General features: G+C 32.5%; 1 protein-coding gene across 2 annotated transcripts in view; it reads left to right on the top strand.

Moving 5' to 3' along the window:
- LOC133205964 (SCO-spondin-like) overlaps window positions 1-18,965 on the top strand; it is a 42,692-nt gene that overhangs the window by 13,605 nt on the left and 10,122 nt on the right. For both annotated transcript variants that reach the window (XM_061341871.1, XM_061341869.1), the window contains exons 6-8: window positions 15,737-15,881; window positions 16,629-16,819; window positions 18,303-18,851. In XM_061341871.1, the coding sequence (XP_061197855.1) occupies window positions 15,737-15,881; window positions 16,629-16,819; window positions 18,303-18,851 (885 nt within the window). The remainder of the gene's footprint in view (window positions 1-15,736; window positions 15,882-16,628; window positions 16,820-18,302; window positions 18,852-18,965) is intronic.

Raw genomic sequence — 18,965 nt, 5'->3', positions numbered from 1 at the left:
TTATATTCTAAATTTCAAAGTATTTTGCCAAAAAACAAGGAAATTATTGAGATTTTTGTATCAGCCAATCAGAGAAGAGCGCACGTGCATGCGCGTGAGTTCACGCTAATTTGACCATGTCATCTTGTCTAGACTACTAATATATCTTTATATTTTGAGTTTCAAAGCAATTCATCAAGAAATATAAAAGTTACGGCTTCATCAAGTATATCAGTCATTTCACTCATTGCACGCGCGCGCACGTGCATGCATGTGCGCGCAAAATGACCTTCGTTCCGAACACCTACACAACATGCCTATTAACCCTAAAAAGGTTTCATGTCAATCGGATGAGTGGTTCTATGAGAACACTCCCGGACAAAAAAGTACCGGAGAAGAAAGTAGAAAAAAAGAATAATAATAATAAGAACTAGTTATAATTGTAACGGGGACCGTTACAGATGTTCCCCAAACGCTCCCCAACTCCCTTTTGGTGACTTTTTTCCTGTAAGCTTCATTAAATAAGCAATGAAGTATATTGGTCATTTTTTGCATTTCACGCGCGCGCACGTGCATGCATGTGCAGAATGACCAAGTCATCCCGTCTATACTATATATGCATCTTTATATTCTCAGTATCAAAACATTTCATCAAAAAATATATAAGTTCCGGCTAAATCAAGCATATTGGTCATCTTAGCATTGCGCGCACGCGCACATGCATGCATGTTCATAATGACCATGCCATTTTGTGTACACTTATAATATGTCTGTTAATTCATAGTATCAAAGCTTTTCATCAAAAAATATAAAAGTTACGGCTATATTAAGTATATTGGTCATTTAACACATTGCACACGCGCGCATGTGCATGCATGTGCATCATGGCCAAATCATCTTGTCTACACTTTTAATATATATATATATTCTTAATATCAAAGCTTTTCATCAAAAAATATAAAAATTACGGCTATATTAATTATATTAGTCATTTAACACATTGCACACGCGCGCACGTGCATGCATATGCATGCATGTGCATGATGACCATGTCATCTTGTCTACTCTTTCTATATATATATAAATATTTTGAGTATCAAAGCATTTCATCAAAAAGTATAAAAGTTACGATATTATCAAGTAAATTGGTCTTTTTACGCTTTGCGCGTGCGCGCACGCGCATGCATGTGCATGTTGACCATGTTATCTTGTTCACACTTTTAATATATCCTTATATTCTGAGTATCAAAGCATTTCACCAAAAAATATAAAAATTACAGCTATATCAAGTATATTGGTCATTTTACCCATTGCACGCGCACGCACGTGCATGCACGTGCGCGCAAAATGACCTTTGTTCCGCAAATCTACATAACATGCCTATTAACCCTAAAAAGGTTTTAACTCAATTGGTTGAGCAGTTTCCGAGAACACTCGCGGACAAAAAAGTACCGGAGAAGAAATAAGAAGAAAAAAGAATAATAATAATAACTAGACTCTTGTTGCCATGGCAACAAAAAAGTCTTCCGTTCTTCTAAATCTGTAAGAATTTGCTTTTTTCTGTGTAAAAAACATACATATCATATTTACTGTGAAAGAAAAAATAACTGGAAAAAAGTCCTTTCAGTACTTAAGGTACTTTGATTTTCATTATCAATCTTGTATAATACATTTGGCACCTATGAGAGATATACGTATATCATTAGCAATTTAAAAAAAAAAATGTTTGCAATCATTTCTAAGACAAACAAACAGACGAACGAACACCGTACTATCATAAACTTCACTGTGTGTATGTTTTGGCATAATTGTGATGGTGTTATAAAAAAATATAATGAATTAAGTTAGTATCACATTAAACGTAAAGTCACTGAGTTTTGTAAAGTTATAATATCAAGATTTGACAACATACCTATAAGACAGATTATTCAACAGTAATTCTTCAGCAATCGATTGATTGATTGATTGATTATACGTATGTTGTTTAACGTCCCTCTCCAGAATTTTTCACTCACATGGAGACGCCACCACTCGCCGGTGGAGACTGTAAATTTTTGTCCTATACTTTGGCATTTATCGCAATTGAGCAGTGGAGAATCTTTTTTATGCCAGCATCTTCTGCGACAAGGGACCTCGATTTATACGATCTCATCCAAAGGACCGGTCTCCACGTCCCACAATCGAAGTTCATAATACCGAGATATTTTATTTTTTATTTTATTCTATTTTTTTCACAAGTTTGTTGCAGCAGATTTACTTAAAGATCATACTTCAAGATCATTTCGAACTCAGGCTACTTAATTGCAGTGCATACAGCGTCAAGTGATTTTGATTGACAGGTCAACACACGTGCACTTCGTGTGATACTTTTTAAGCTGAAAAATATACAGGATGTGACCATGACTGACTATGAAATCAGAAAACATCTAATAAAGAATGGGTGTGACCGATAAAGAACTAATTTTTGGTCTGGATCGGGATTAAGAGGGAATCTCTCCTCTCTATCTCTCTCTCTTTCTCAGACATGTAAATTGAACATTTCATAATTATAAAATATGAAATTCTGTATACATGTAAATGGTAATGTTATTCACATGTTCCAGATTTAAATCTAAAACGAATATATAATTCAAATTCAAGACGGGGGGGGGGGGGGGGGCTTCAAAGGAATTAGATAATTTTATGAAATACAAGGAAGAGTACGGACGTCAGTTGCATGTACATGATTATATATCATTGCATAAAATTGTGTTCATTCAGATATACTTATCCCACATATCAACAGACTTGTACAATTTTTTTATCATGTTTTTTTTTCAAAAGAAACATATAGCGTACCATTATTTCACACACTCTTTAACTCTTTGAGTATTTCACAAGAATCCAAGAGTCGCCTTTTCACATCTTTTATAATTCCTTGGGTATATAGAGTATAGATCCTGTGTCATAAATAATTTAACCTTTTATCAAATACATATGTAATAACCAAATCTAATCTATAGATTGATTTTCTTTCTTTTCAGTGGCAGATATCAATTTATTTATAAAGGCTTTAAAACAGTACTGTATTACAATTTTCTATCGCTTAATTCCTTTTTTGAGTGTATGTAATATTTTTTAATATCGAAAGTAAAACTCGGAAATCGGGATAATTTCGCATTCAGATCATAGAGAATAATAAATCGTCTGCATTATAGAAGGCTTATAACTATCGTATTCTGAACTTAATATACGAAATAGATAAAACTGCATGCCTGTCCATCACTATAAATGTATATTCAGTGCTTATAATATATTTACTTGAATTAGCTACCTAGCATATATATATATTAATTTTTTTTTTAGATATATTCAAGTGTAAATTAACTAACTGTCAATACAGACTTACACTACACTGGCAACTTCAAACTTTACATGCACTGGAAGCGGTAACCAACGTCCTCTTAAATTTTGAAGAGTGAATATAGAACGTCTAAATATTTTGATATGGAGAGTGTATATGTCTCTAACGTCATCGATACTATTTCCGCCTTTATCTCGAAAGGTCTATTCTCACTTACAAGTCAGAGTTATCTTTCTTTGCCCATTGTCTACACACTAGGTAAATAGGGAAAATGAGGGTACCGAAAATCTGCAAAATGTGGAATCTGATTTCAAAACAAATTATATATTTAGTATTTGTAGAATAACCTCTGTTATACATAATAATATCTTGAAAAAATATTAAAAAACAAAAAAATTGAAAATTGACCAAACACAAGTTCACTTCCGGTTCGGACAGGAAGTACCGGAAACACACGAAAACAACTTCGAAACAAAGAGAATGTCATGATCTAATACCCCTGTAAATTTCACATCTTTACCTCAAACCGTTTCCAAGAAAAATTCCGGACAAAAGTCCATTTAAAAATTGGAAATTCGGCCGTAACTTCGGACCGGAAGTGAATTTTTCAAAAAACGGAATTTTGTATAAACTTCATATATCAGCCTATTATCATGTGAAAAATTGTGAAAATCTATCCAACCATCTCTGAGTAATCGCGCTCACAAAATTTGGGAGGAATAATAATAATAATAATAATAATAACTAGACTCTTGTTGCCATGGCAACAAAAGGTCTTCCGTTCTTATATGATACCGTTTGCATTGTTTTTTTATGTAGAAAAACGTGTACAGTATGTAATAATTAAGTTGTAAAGAATCTAAAATTTGTCCTTTCGGTACTTGCAGTTCATTGATTTTTACTGCAAAAATGAATGTATTTGTTGTCCTTTTATATGAAATTGTATGCATGTTTTTATTCATTAGTAGAAGCGTATTTAAACTATTTTTAAATTTAAAAGTTAATTTGGGGGGGGGGGGGGATCTAGAAAACAACCTGTCAGTTCTTACAGTACTTTGATTTTCACTACTAAAATGAAACTATCCACCATCCTTATATATAAACATAATAAATTATAAAACATGTAGTGTGGAATTGAATTTTGCATTTAGAGAAGCATCTATATGTAAGTCAAAGTAAAAAAAACAATACTTAATATCTTTTCAGTCCTTACGGTACTTTGATTTTTATTGGCTAATGAAAATAGCTTCCATAGGTAACTTATTGTATGCATTGATTTTTATGTATAGAAAAACATGCCTGTTTATACTACACTGTAGTTAGAAAAAATTGGGTATCTAAAACAGTCCTCTCAGTACTTCAGGTACTTTGATATTTACTGCAATTAAATGTAGTCTTCATTCTTATATATGATACTGTATGTATTGATTTTTGTAAGCAGAGAAACATGTAAACATAACCTTCATGTAAGTTAAAGTAAGAAATGCCCTTTCAGTACTTTCAGTACTTTGATTTTTTAAACCAAAACGAAAGTAGCTGAAATCTACAAAACGTGTTATCTGATTTCAAAACAAATCATATATTTGGCACTTATGGACCTATCTCTATTATGCCTAAAGATATCTTCAAAATATATTTAAAAACAAAAAAGTCGAAAAATGACTGAAACACAAATTCACTTCCGGTTCAGACAGGAAGTTCCAGACACAAACGAAAATCACGTAGAAACAAAGAGAATGTCATGATCTATTATTCCTGTAAGTTTCACATCTTTACCTCAAACTGCTTTTGAGAAAAACACCGGACAAAAGTACATTTTAAAATTTGAAATTCGGTCATAACTTCGGACCGGAAGTGAATTTTTCAAAAAACGGAATTTTATATAAACTTCACATATTAACCTATTATCCTGTAAAAAATTGTGAAAATCTATCGAAACATCTCTGAGTAATCGCGCTCACAAAATTTGGGAGGAATAATAATAATAATAATAAAAAGAAACAATACAATCACTATAGGTCTTCCGTTGTGAACGGAAGACCTAAAAAGAAACAATACAATCACTATAAGTCTTCCGTTGTGAACGGAAGACTTAACTAGATACTTATTGCCTAGGCAATAACAGGTCTTCCGTTTTCTTGACTTCTTTGAAAAAAAAAGCCCACAATCATCTCAATAAGATTACTCTAAATAATAACAAAAGTTATCTCAAGGCTTCTAAAGATATGTAGATACAGATAAAAACAAACGGAATTACTTTTCTGTTTTCTTTATGTACTTCGTCATGAACGAAAGTGCTCCAAACGAATAAAATGTATAAAAATAATTTGCATGGTAATGGACTATCTAACATCTGCATTAGCCAAACATTTCTGCAAAAAAAAAAAAAAAAAAAAAACTTTAAAAATTCACTTTTTTGCATCGCTTCCTGTCACGACCGGAAGTGACCACAACGTACGATTTTTACATGATGTAGATAAACTGGTAACTAACTATAAGTTCTGAAAGTTTTTGACTTCAGTCATGTAGTGTTTTTGAGCATTTAGGTGAACAAAATCTCAACTTGAGGACAGAAAAACACGCGACCGGAAGTGCATTTTCCTAAGATGGTTGACTTCACACTAGACAATTGCAGTCTCAATAACATATGTAAAAATCATTTCAAAAACTTTATCAATAAGTGATATTTTTGGGAATGTTAAAAATCCCAATAACATAGTTTCTCTTTTATAATCGGAAAGTGTCGTTTTTTGTTTCCAGTGAGACCAACACATATAGAAACTGTGAATGAGATTCAATTATATGATGCAAGTTTTATTTCAAAAGTGAAAAGTTTAAATTTTCGATTTCTTTGATCACTTCCTGTAACGACCGGAAGTGACGGCTGACGCTATTAACCCAAAAAGTTTTGCCTACTCATTAAATTCTATTACTCATATAAGTTTGGTGTCTTAATCTCTTACCGTTTCTGAGATCTCACTTTGACAAGTTCTTATTTTGCGGACAGTAAAACACGCAACCGGAAGTGAATTTTACCAAGATATTTGACGTTACTCTAGACATTTGCAGTCTAAATAACATATCTAAAAATCATTTCAAATACTTCATCTATAAGCGATATTTATTGGAAAGTAAAATACTCAAATTATGTAGTTTTTCTCCTATAACCGGAAGTTGACGTTTCTGTTTCCGGTGGGACTAACATATTTCGAAACTGTTAAACAGATGCAATAATGCGATGCAAGATTTAATTAAAATAAGAAAAGTTGAAATTTTCGATTTATTTGATCTCCTCCTGTGACAACCGGAAGTGACGGCTGACAGATTTAAACATATTCTGCAAACGTACTTGTCATGATCTATAATCCCTTAAAGTTTGAAGTCTTAATCTTTTACCGTTTCTGAGATATCGTCCGGACATGATCTCTTTTGAAAAAACGGAAATTGGACATATCTGACGACCGGAAGTGAATTTGGCAAAATCTTTAAAAATGTTTTTAGTTTATTTTATTTGTCATAATCCCTGAAAGTTTCAAGAAAATCCATCGAGCCATCTCTGAGAAATCGCTTGGACAAAAAACGGGAAAAAAATAATAATAATAATAAACAGTAGAATCACTATAAGGTCTTCCGCCTGAAACGGAAGACCTTAATAATAATAATAAGAAACAGAGTAAAAACAATATGTTCCCAAACTCCGTTTGGGGAACATAACTAGACTCTTGTTGCCATGGCAACAAAAAGGTCTTCCGTTCCTATATGATATCGTTTGCATTGTTTTTTTTTTCTGTAGAGAAACGTGTACAGTATGTAATAATTAAGTTGTAAAGAATCTAAAATTTGTCCTTTCGGTACTTGTCATCCATTGATTTTTACTGCAAAAATTAATGTATCTGTTGTCCTTATATATGAAATTGTATGCATATTTTTTCATTAGTAGAAGCATATTTAAACTATTTTTAAATTTAAAAGTTAAATGGGGGGGGGGGAGGGGTATCTAGAAAACAACCTGTCAGTTCTTACAGTACTTTGATTTTCACTGCTAAAATGAAAGTATCCACCGTACTTATATATAAACATGAGAAATTATAAAACATGTAGTGTATGAATTGAATTTTGCATTTAGAGAAACATCTATATATAAGTCAAAGTAAAAAACAATACTAAATATCCTTTCAGTCCTTACGGTACTTCGATTTTTATTGGCTAATGAAAATAGCTTCCATAGATAACTTATTGTGTGCATTGATTTTTATGTATAGAAAAACAGGCTTGTTTATACTATACTGTAGTAAGAAAAAAAGTGGGTATCTAAAACAGTCCTCTCAGTACTTCAGGTACTTTGATATTTACTGCAATTAAATGTGGTCTTCATTCTGATATATGATACTGTATGTATTGATTTTTGTATGCAGAGAAACGTGTAAACATAACCTTCATGTACGTTAAAGTAAGAAATGCCCTCTCAGTACTTTCAGTACTTTGATTTTTTTAAGCAAACCGAAAATAGCTGAAATCTACAAAACGGGTGATCTGATTTCAAAACAAATCAAATATTTGGCACTTATGGACGTATCTCTATTATGCCTAAAAATATCTTGAAAAAATATTTAAAAACAAAAAAGTCGAAAATTGACTGAAACACAAATTCAGTTCCGGTTTGGACAGGAAGTTCCAGACACAAACAAAAATCACGTAGAAACAAAAAGAATGTGATGATCTATTATTCCTGTAAATTTCACATCTAAACCTCAAACCCCTTTTGAGAAAAACACCGGACAAAAGTGCATTTTAAAATTTGAAATTCGGTCATAACTTCGGACCGGAAGTGAATTTTTCAAAAAACGGAATTTTATATAAACTTCACATATCAACTTATTATCCTGTAAAAAATTGTGAAAATCTATCGAAAAATCTTTGAGTAATCGCGCTCACAAAATTTGTGAGGAATAATAATAATAATAACTAGACTCTTGTTGCCATGGCAACAAAAAAGTCTTCCGTTCTACTAAATCTGTAAGAATTTGCTTTTTTCTGTGTAAAAAACATACATATCATATTTACTGTGAAAGAAATAAATAACTGGAGGAAAGTCCTTTCAGTACTTAAGGTACTTTGATTTTCACGATCAATCTTGTATAATGCATTTGGCACCTATGAGATATTTACGTATATCATAGAGCAAGGATAATTAGCATTTAAAAAAAATGTTTGCAATCAATTCTAAGACAAACAAACAGACGAACGAACACCGTACTATCATAAACTTTACTGTGTATATGTTCTGGCATAATTGTGATGGTGTTATAAAAAAAAATATAAAGAATTAAGTTAGTATCAAATTAAACGTAAAGTCACTGAGTTTTGAATATAATATAATATTAAGATTTGACAGCATACCTATAAGAAAGATTATTCAATTACAGTAATTATTCAGCAATCGATTGATTGATTGATTGATTGACTATTCATCTTCTTCTCTTAGAATCATTTGGCCCATTTATCACACTGGTCAAATCCTCACATTATATGACAAGAAAAACATTTAGCGTATTAGATAATTAAACGCTCTCGTGTTATGATCAATCCATTCTATTCATGTGAATAATATGTAGAATTCAAACGTATGCTGGAGATGCCCGTTTTCATACTTGTATTAAATGTTTAGTCAGTAACACGTCTTTCCGATGATGGCAAATTCACAGCTAATTAATTACCTATTTAAAATTCTAATATAAGCCTCGTATTGCACCACCGAAACACTAAATCTGTGTCAGAGTCAAGTGAATTTAGTGCGTTACTGTTGGGACCCACTTTCTTTGAAACAGGTCAAAGTGTTAACAATGAGTAGGTTGTTTGCTTAGTTCATTAAAATTTCTAATTAAATTTTTCTTGGTCATCCTTCCAAAGTTTAAATAAAAGTGATGCACCAACTACGGGTGTATATATGATAAATTCTCAAATTTGATTTTTTTTTTGTTTGTTCGTTCTTTAACGTCCCTCTCGAGAAATTAACACTCACATGGAGACGCCAGCACTCGCCGGTGGAGACTGCAAATTTTTGTCCTATACTTTGGCACTTATCGCCATTGATCAGTGAGGAATCTTTTTTGTGCCAGCACCTTCTGCGACACGGGACCTCGATTTAAAGGATCCAAAGGACCAGTCTCCACGTCCCACAATCGAAGTTTATAATACCGAGATATTTTATTTATTTTATTTTATTTTTTCACAAGTTTGTTGCATTGGATTTACTTAAAGATCATACTTCAAGATCATTTCGAACTCAGGCTATTTTATTGCAGTGCAGACAGCGCGGGTGATCTTGATTGACAGGTCAACACACGTGCACTTCGTGTGATACTTTTTAAGCAGAAAAATATACAGAATGTGACCATGACTGACTATGAAATCAGAAAACATTTAATAAAGAATGGGTGTGACTGATATAGAACTAATTTTTGGTCTATGTAAATAGATAGGAGGATCGGGATTAAGAGGGAATCTCTCCCCCCCCCCCTCTCTCTCTCTCAGACGTAAATTGAACATTTCATAATGACAAATCTACCATTATAGAATATGAAATTTTGTATACATGTAAATGGTAATTATATTCACATGTTCCAGATTTAAATCTAAAACGAATATATAATTCAAATGCCTAGCTGCACGAACGTCTCTAAATATTAATCAAGACGGGGGGGGGGGGGGGGGAGAGCTTCAAAGGAATTAGATAGTTGCATTATAAATTTATGAATTATAAGGAAAAGTACGGACGTCAGTTGCATGTACATAATTATATTTCATTACATAAAATTGTGTTCATTCAGGTACATGTATATACTTATCCCACATATCAAGAGGACCTGTGCAATTTTTTTATCATGTTTTTTTTTTCTCAAAAGAAACATACGGAGTAGCATTATTTCACACAGAATCGCATTTTCACATATTTTTTTTAACTCTGGAGTTTTGACAAGAATCCAAGAATCGCCTTTTCACATCTTTTATAACTCCTTGGGTATATAGAATATAGATCATGTGACATAAATAATTCAACTTTTTATCAAAAATACATGTAATAACCAAATCTAATCTACATGTATATACTGATTTTCTTTCTTTTAAGTGACAAATATCAATTTATTTCCAAAGGCTTTAATACAGTCTGTATTACAAATTTCTATCGCTCAGTTCCTTTTTAAGTGTACTTAATATTTTTTAATATCGAAAATAAAACTCGGAAATCGGGATAATTTCGCATTCAAATCATAGAGAATAATAAATCGTCTGCATTATAGAAGGCTTAGTAACTATCTTATTCCGAACTTACTATACGAGATAGATAAATTGCATGCCTGTCCATCACTATAAATGTATATTCAGTGCTTATAATATATTTACTTGAATTACATACCTAGCAGATATAGTAATTTTTTTTTACATATATTCATGTGTAAATCAATTAACTGTCAATACAGACTTACACTACACTGGCAACTTCAAACTTTACATGCACTGGAAGCGGTAACCAACGTACTCTTAAATTTTGAAGAGTGAATATAGAACGTCTAAATATTTTGATATGGAGAGTGTATATGTCCCTGACGTCATCGATACTATTTCCGCCTTTATCTCGAAAGTTCTATTCTCACTTACAAGTCAGAGTTATCTTTCTTTGCCCATTGTTTACACACTAGGTAAATAGGGAAAATGACGGTACCGAAAATCTGCAAAATGTGGAATCTGATTTCAAAACAAATTATATATTTAGTATTTGTAGAATAACCTCTGTTATACGTAATAATATCTTGAAAAAATATTAAAAAACAAAAAAGTTGAAAATTGACCAAACACAAGTTCACTTCCGGTTCGGACAGGAAGTACCGGAAACACACGAAAACAACTTCGAAACAAAGAGAATGTCATGATCTAATACTCCTGTAAATTTCACATCTTTACCTCAAACCGTTTCCGAGAAAAATTCCGGACAAAAGTCCATTTAAAAATTGGAAATTCGGCCGAAACTTCGGACCGGAAGTGAATTTTTCAAAAAACGGAATTTTATATAAACTTCATATATCAGTCTACTATCATGTGAAAAATTGTGAAAATCTATTCAACCATCTCTGAGTAATCGAGCTCACAAAATTTGGGAGGAATAATAATAATAATAATAATAATAATAATAACTAGACTCTTGTTGCCATGGCAACAAAAAAGTCTTCCGTTCTTCTAAATCTGTAAGAATTTGCTTTTTTCTGTGTAAAAAACATACATATCATATTTACTGTGAAAGAAAAAAATAACTGGAAAAAAGTCCTTTCAGTAATTAAGGTACTTTGATTTTCATTATCAATCTTGTATAATACATTTGGCACCTATAAGAGATATACGTATATCATTAGCAATTTAAAAAAAAAATGTTTGCAATCATTTCTAAGACAAACAAACAGACGAACGAACACCGTACTATCATAAACTTCACTGTGTGTATGTTTTGGCATAATTGTGATGGTGTTATAAAAAAATATAATGAATTAATTTAGTATCACATTAAACGTAAAGTCACTGAGTTTTGTAAAGTTATAATATCAAGATTTGACAACATACCTATAAGACAAATTATTCAATTACAGTAATTCTTCAGCAATCGATTGATTGATTGATTGATTGATTATACGTATGTTGTTTAACGTCCCTCTCCAGAATTTTTCACTCACATGGAGACGCCACCACTCGCCGGTAGAGACTGTAAATTTTTGTCCTATACTTTGGCATTTATCGCAATTGAGCAGTGGGGAATCTTTTTTATGCCAGCATCTTCTGCGACAAGGGACCTCGATTTATACGATCTCATCGAAAGGACCGGTCTCCACGTCCCACAGTCGAAGTTCATAATACCGAGATATTTTATTTTTTATTTTATTCTATTTTTTCACAAGTTTGTTGCAGCAGATTTACTTAAAGATCATACTTCAAGATCATTTCGAACTCAGGCTACTTAATTGCAGTGCATACAGCGTCAAGTGATTTTGATTGACAGGTCAACACACGTGCACTTCGTGTGATACTTTTTAAGCTGAAAAATATACAGGATGTGACCATGACTGACTATGAAATCAGAAAACATCTAATAAAGAATGGGTGTGATCGATAAAGAACTAATTTTTGGTCTGGATCGGGATTAAGAGGGAATCTCTCCTCTCTCTCTCTCTCTCAGACATGTAAATTGAACATTTCATAATTATAAAATATGAAATTCTGTATACATGTAAATGGTAATGTTATTCACATGTTCCAGATTTAAATCTAAAACGAATATATAATTCAAATTCAAGACGGGGGGGGGGGGGGGGGCTTCAAAGGAATTAGATAATTTTATGAATTACAAGGAAAAGAACGGACGTCAGTTGCATGTACATAATTATATATCATTGCATAAAATTGTGTTCATTCAGATATACTTATCCCACATATCAACAGACTTGTACAATTTTTTTATCGTTTTTTTTTTTTTTTCAAAAGAAACATATAGCGTACCATTATTTCACACACTCTTTAACTCTTTGAGTATTTCACAAGAATCCAAGAATCGCCTTTTCACATCTTTTATAATTCCTTGGGTATATAGAGTATAGATCATGTGTCATAAATAATTTAACCTTTTATCAGATATATATGTAATAACCAAATCTAATCTATAGATTGATTTTCTTTCTTTTCAGTGGCAGATATCAATTTATTTATAAAGGCTTTAAAACAGTACTGTATTACAATTTTCTATCGCTTAATTCCTTTTTTGAGTGTATGTAATATTTTTTAATATCGAAAGTAAAACTCGGAAATCGGGATAATTTCGCATTCAGATCATAGAGAATAATAAATCGTCTGCATTATAGAAGGCTTATAACTATCGTATTCTGAACTTAATATACGAAATAGATAAAACTGCATGCCTGTCCATCACTATAAATGTATATTCAGTGCTTACTTGAATTAGCTACCTAGCATATATATATATTAATTTTTTTTAGATATATTCATGTGTAAATTAACTAACTGTCAATACAGACTTACACTACACTGGCAACTTCAAACTTTACATGCACTGGAAGCGGTAACCAACGTCCTCTTAAATTTTGAAGAGTGAATATAGAACGTCTAAATATTTTGATATGGAGAGTGTATATGTCTCTAACGTCATCGATACTATTTCCGCCTTTATCTCGAAAGTTCTATTCTCACTTACAAGTCAGAGTTATCTTTCTTTGCCCATTGTCTACACACTAGGTAAATAGTGAAAATGAGGGTACCGAAAATCTGCAAAATGTGGAATCTGATTTCAAAACAAATTATATATTTAGTATTTGTAGAATAACCTCTGTTATACATAATAATATTTTGAAAAAATAGTAAAAAACAAAAAAGTTGAAAATTGACCAAACACAAGTTCACTTCCGGTTCGGACAGGAAGTACCGGAAACACACGAAAACAACTTCGAAACAAAGAGAATGTCATGATCTAATACCCCTGTAAATTTCACATCTTTACCTCAAACCATTTCCGAGAAAAATTCCGGACAAAAGTCCATTTAAAAATTGGAAATTCGGCCGTAACTTCGGACCGGAAGTGAATTTTTCAAAAAACGGAATTTTATATAAACTTCATATATCAGCCTACTATCATGTGAAAAATTGTGAAAATCTATCCAACCATCTCTGAGTAATCGCGCTCACAAAATTTGGGAGGAATAATAATAATAATAATAATAATAAAAAGAAACAATACAATCACTATAAGTCTTCCGTTGTGAACGGAAGACTTAAAAAGAAACAATACAATCACTATAAGTCTTCCGTTGTGAACGGAAGACTTAATAAAAAGAAACAATACAATCACTACAGGTCTTCCGTTGTGAACGGAAGACCTAATAATAATAAGAAACAGAGTAAAAACAATATGTTCCCAAACTTCGTTTGGGGAACATAATTACTGCTAATTTGTTTTGACTCTGTTTTCTAACGGTGGTCCAGGTTTTTTGTTATTGTCACCATCCAACCAAAACACTTTCTTGTCAGTAATTGCTCCTTCTCTCAAATTTTAAAAAGTAGCCAAACAAACCATGTTTGTCCCCACTTTAGTCATCATGATATGGATTTTTCAATCTATATAAGCGTAAAGGATCCTGTTTTTCTTGAGTATGAACTAAAATGTTCGTCCTTAACTAATCTTACATACATTAAACATCCTGGGATGCATAATACCATTCATGCTTTGGATGCTACACATGACCTTTATTTTCTTCATGAGTTCAAAGATTACTTCTATTCTCAAACAGCTTAAGTTCAAGTGTTATAAAAAGATAATTTGATAATGCTAGTAGAGTGTATACTATTCAATGCTTCTGATGTTAGTGCAGGTAAATTTTTCATGGAAAAAAAAATTAACAATGACCAACCTTGCTTGCCTAACCTTCGGATGATAGGTATTTAGTTTTGGAAGATGCATTTACTGGAACATTAACATGGCTCAGACTCCAGGATGGAGGTTGGTCGGTCGTGAATGTATAGTGGCAATACACTTCACATGGACGTAAGCAAGCAAATCATTTCTATGATATGATAAACATTTATATCCACAAATTTTCCTTGTAATGAGGGGAGACAATTCTGGCTATTCGCAGCTTGTTTTTGTGAAAATGTCATTTATTAAAACTAACAAATGACTAAAACTACATTTACATATTACATAGACTTATATCACAATTAATTATAAACATTTAACCCCCAGGAAAAATTCTAAAATTTTACCCCTGGACCAAGTTCGAACTCCAGGGTAGGGCTACATGGATCGTTCACGTATTGAAAATTCATAGCCTTTGAAAATATTAATTTTTACTCTTTCTAATCCTACTGAGATGCGTTTATACTATAGCCGAGTATTTGCATGGCATAATCTACTAAAACTCCCAGGATGGATCTTAGCTGGTCTTATTATGAAAGTACATTAAGTTTCATAAACCCTCTGCTCACTTATATAAAATGTTTCTTTAACGCTTATGATTTTCCAAAAGAAATGTATTTTATGAGTTTAGACATTTATGCCATTAAGAGTTATCTCTCTTATCGGAGTATCGATGAACCTTAAACCTTTTTGAATCATCGTTTAATCCATGGTTCTAGTATAAAAATTGTTTGCTTGATTATAAGGACCAGCAAGTCATTTTTAAAACTGATAAAATTAATTCAAGAAACTTTGTTTTGGTCGAACTCAGCACATACCTGATAGAAAGATGCAAATATTCATCATAAATCATATATTTTAAAACTAATCAGATTTTATACATTACTGGGGTATTTTAAGGCGTATTTCCTATACGGCCCTTAACCAACATGTGTATTTTTAAACAGATGAAGCTGTGCGACTAGTCGGCGGGAATACGTCTTTAGAAGGTCGAGTTGAAATACATCATGAAGGTTCGTGGGGAACAATCTGCGATGACGGATGGGATAATGAGGACGCAGCAGTGATCTGCTCAATGCTAGGATTTTCGAGGTGATTTTCTCATAATTATATTTGGAAGCTTTTAACTAACTCACACAAGGTGAGGAAATAAATAAACTGAAATTATATCAAGATGCTTTTATACATCAGACCCGTAGCAACGATTTCAAAAGTGGGGGGGGGGGGCAACTTCCCCCAAAAAATCAGACAAGGGGTCTAACGTCCCAAAATTATCTGACAAGCAAAACAAAAAAGCTAATTTACTGTCCAAATCCTGGAAATTGCCAATGCTCGATCTTACAACATCAAAAAGTGGGGGGGGGGGGGGCAACTAGCATCTGAAGGAAATTTTACTAATAGCAAAATACTATATTCAGAAAAAAGTGGGGGCCGCCACCCACCACCCCACCCCACCCCTTCCCGCGTTCTACTGGCCGGTTACATGTATTGGATAGATATCAAATACTTAACGAAAATATTGTATTTTCACTTTATAAAAACTTGTTTGATCTTGAAAAACTGAACATACTAATTAAGTGTTTCTGCTCTGCTCTGAAAAGTGAAGGGATGAACTGAGCGGATCAGAAACACTTTGTTGGTAAAGATGGCAAGTACCATTTAAAAAGATTTACATGGTTACAGTAACTCATATGTACCAATAATTTTTCTTATGTGTGTGTAAATGATGCTATTTTTGTATGTAAAAGACGCATGGTCACTTTAATTATATTATATTTATCAGAATCGGATTTTGTTCTTCATTTTCTGAATTATATTACGAAAAATTTTGTACATTAGAAACAACTCCATTGCAAAAGGCGGAGGATCGTTTCCTAATGGTGTGGGTCCAATATTGCTTGATGATGTCGGTTGCACAGGAAGTGAGCGGTTCATTTCACAATGTCGGCACCGTGGCTGGAATAGACATAACTGTCAGCATAGTGAGGACGCTGGGGTGTCTTGTAGATTAAAAGAAAGCAGTGTAAACGGTATGGATCACTGTTTAAGAAACACACAATTCCAAAACAAAAATGATGTGTTAAGCAGTTAGTGATTTCTAATTTTTTTTCCTAGTATATAAGCAGGATGAAAATGTAAGTCAAAATTGTATCTCAGTTGTAGCATTTTTAATTTTCATTTTTATGGCAAATTCCTTTTTGAATAAAGCGGCTATCCCTTTTTACGGAAATAGCTTCATCAATAAATCGAAATAATATACAAGAAGACGATGTAGTTTAGATTAAAATTTCTATAAATTATTCCTCGAATTAAAATGGAGCCTCAGTGGGGAGGGTTATCAAATGATTGTTTTTCATTGATTATTAATATAAAAGGAACATCTTCTTAAAAGTAATACGAGAGTTGTCCGGTATTATCGTAAACAACACACTTTTATTGATAAAAATAATGCGCGCAGTAAGCTGAAATTTCAGCAATTGTTTATTTATCATATTTGAGTACTTTATATATATATATATATAAATGCGGAACGTGTACATATTTAGAAGAGGGAAATAGAATCCAACTTAAATCAGGAATGGAAATTAGAACCAACTCACCAATGAACTGTAAATTCGAAAACGTTATCTACTGTGCAATCTGTCCGATGTGCAAAGAATTCTATATTGGACAAACGGGAAAACTAAATGCCCGGGTTCGTATACACAAACAACAAATTAAAGACCCTTGTGTGCGTAATACACAATGTTGTGAACATTTTGCAAAATGCGGCAAAGGAATATTTTTATAAACTTCCCAATGGAAATGAAAATCTACATTTGGCAAAAGAGGACTACTTTATCAAACTCTTTAAACCAAAACTTAATGGAAAATGATACTTTATTATATAACATATTGTAAGATTTTATGCATATTATGTGTTCAAGTTAATGCAATATTTATACATTATCTAATACGGCAACTTTACGCTACCTTGATCTATTATGACGTCACAATGAACTTTTGCTTTTGGACGTTACTAGGTAACCTACCTGACATTTGTATAACTGCCTGAAGAGCCTAACATGGCGAAAGCGCTTGCAGAAAATATTTTGTGATATTATATATATATATATATATATATATATATATATATATATATATATATATACATACATATGTATGTATATATATGTATCTATGTATCTATAAATGATAAAAGAAGACTAAAACAAAATTATTACTAGATCTTTAGGATAATTTATATTGATTTGCAAGAACATTGAAAGGAAAAGATGACGATAACGAACAGTGATCGATCCCAAAGATTCATATATGTGTAAAGATTGCCATGGGGATAAGGGATGGGCCAATGCTGGGGTACACAGTTTGGCATAAGAATAAACTTTATTACGAACGAATTTAAATAAACTTACTGTGTAAATTTGAGATAATGGTTGCAGTACAATATTTCACTCGTCCACAAAAACCGTACTACAGTACATTTTATGTTTGTATTTCACCTTTTATAAGGTTGTGGAACTGCTGATATCTTGATAGTAATGGACGACAGTGGCAGTGTCGGATCAGATAATTTCATCAAAATGAAAACCTTTGTGAAAGACGTCATCCGGGGTCTAAATTCAGTGCTATTTAGATTTGGTGTGATTACTTTCAGTGGAACTGTGACTAAGAAGTTTGGGTTTGCTGATTATGTTCACCTCCCTGACATTTTATCTGCTGTGGACACTATTGCTTTTAGATCTGGAGGCTCCACACAGACCGGTGATGCTCTCAGATATGTAAGACAATCGATATTTAACGTCAGGCGGCCAGATGCTGCTAATATTGTCATTCTATGTACGGATGGAAAATCTACCAATTCCGATGAAACAAAGCAACAAGCAGCTCAACTTCGCAGTCAAGAAGTACGAATATTTGCAATTGGAGTTGGTAGTGGTCCAGATACAGAGGAACTTAAAGCAATAGCTTCTTCACCCAGTAATGAACATGTGTTCCAAGTTTCTTCTTTTACAGCCCTTCCACAAATTCAGAATGCAGTGCAAAACAGAACATGCGAAGGTATTTCTTTATAATGGTTTTATTGAATTACGAGATTGTTAAACTATGAAGAATATTTTTTTTGTCATTTCAAAGATTGTAAAAAGTTCTTTGGAACAGATAATTCATAAAATA

Source organism: Saccostrea echinata, unplaced genomic scaffold (assembly GCF_033153115.1).
Source record: "Saccostrea echinata isolate AGI-Se365-2 ecotype Australia unplaced genomic scaffold, CSIRO_AGI_Sech_v1 ptg000054l, whole genome shotgun sequence".
Classification (NCBI taxonomy): Eukaryota; Metazoa; Mollusca; class Bivalvia; order Ostreida; family Ostreidae; genus Saccostrea; species Saccostrea echinata.
The sequence above is the reverse complement of the archived record's forward strand: the minus strand, read 5'-3'. Positions and strand labels throughout refer to the sequence as shown.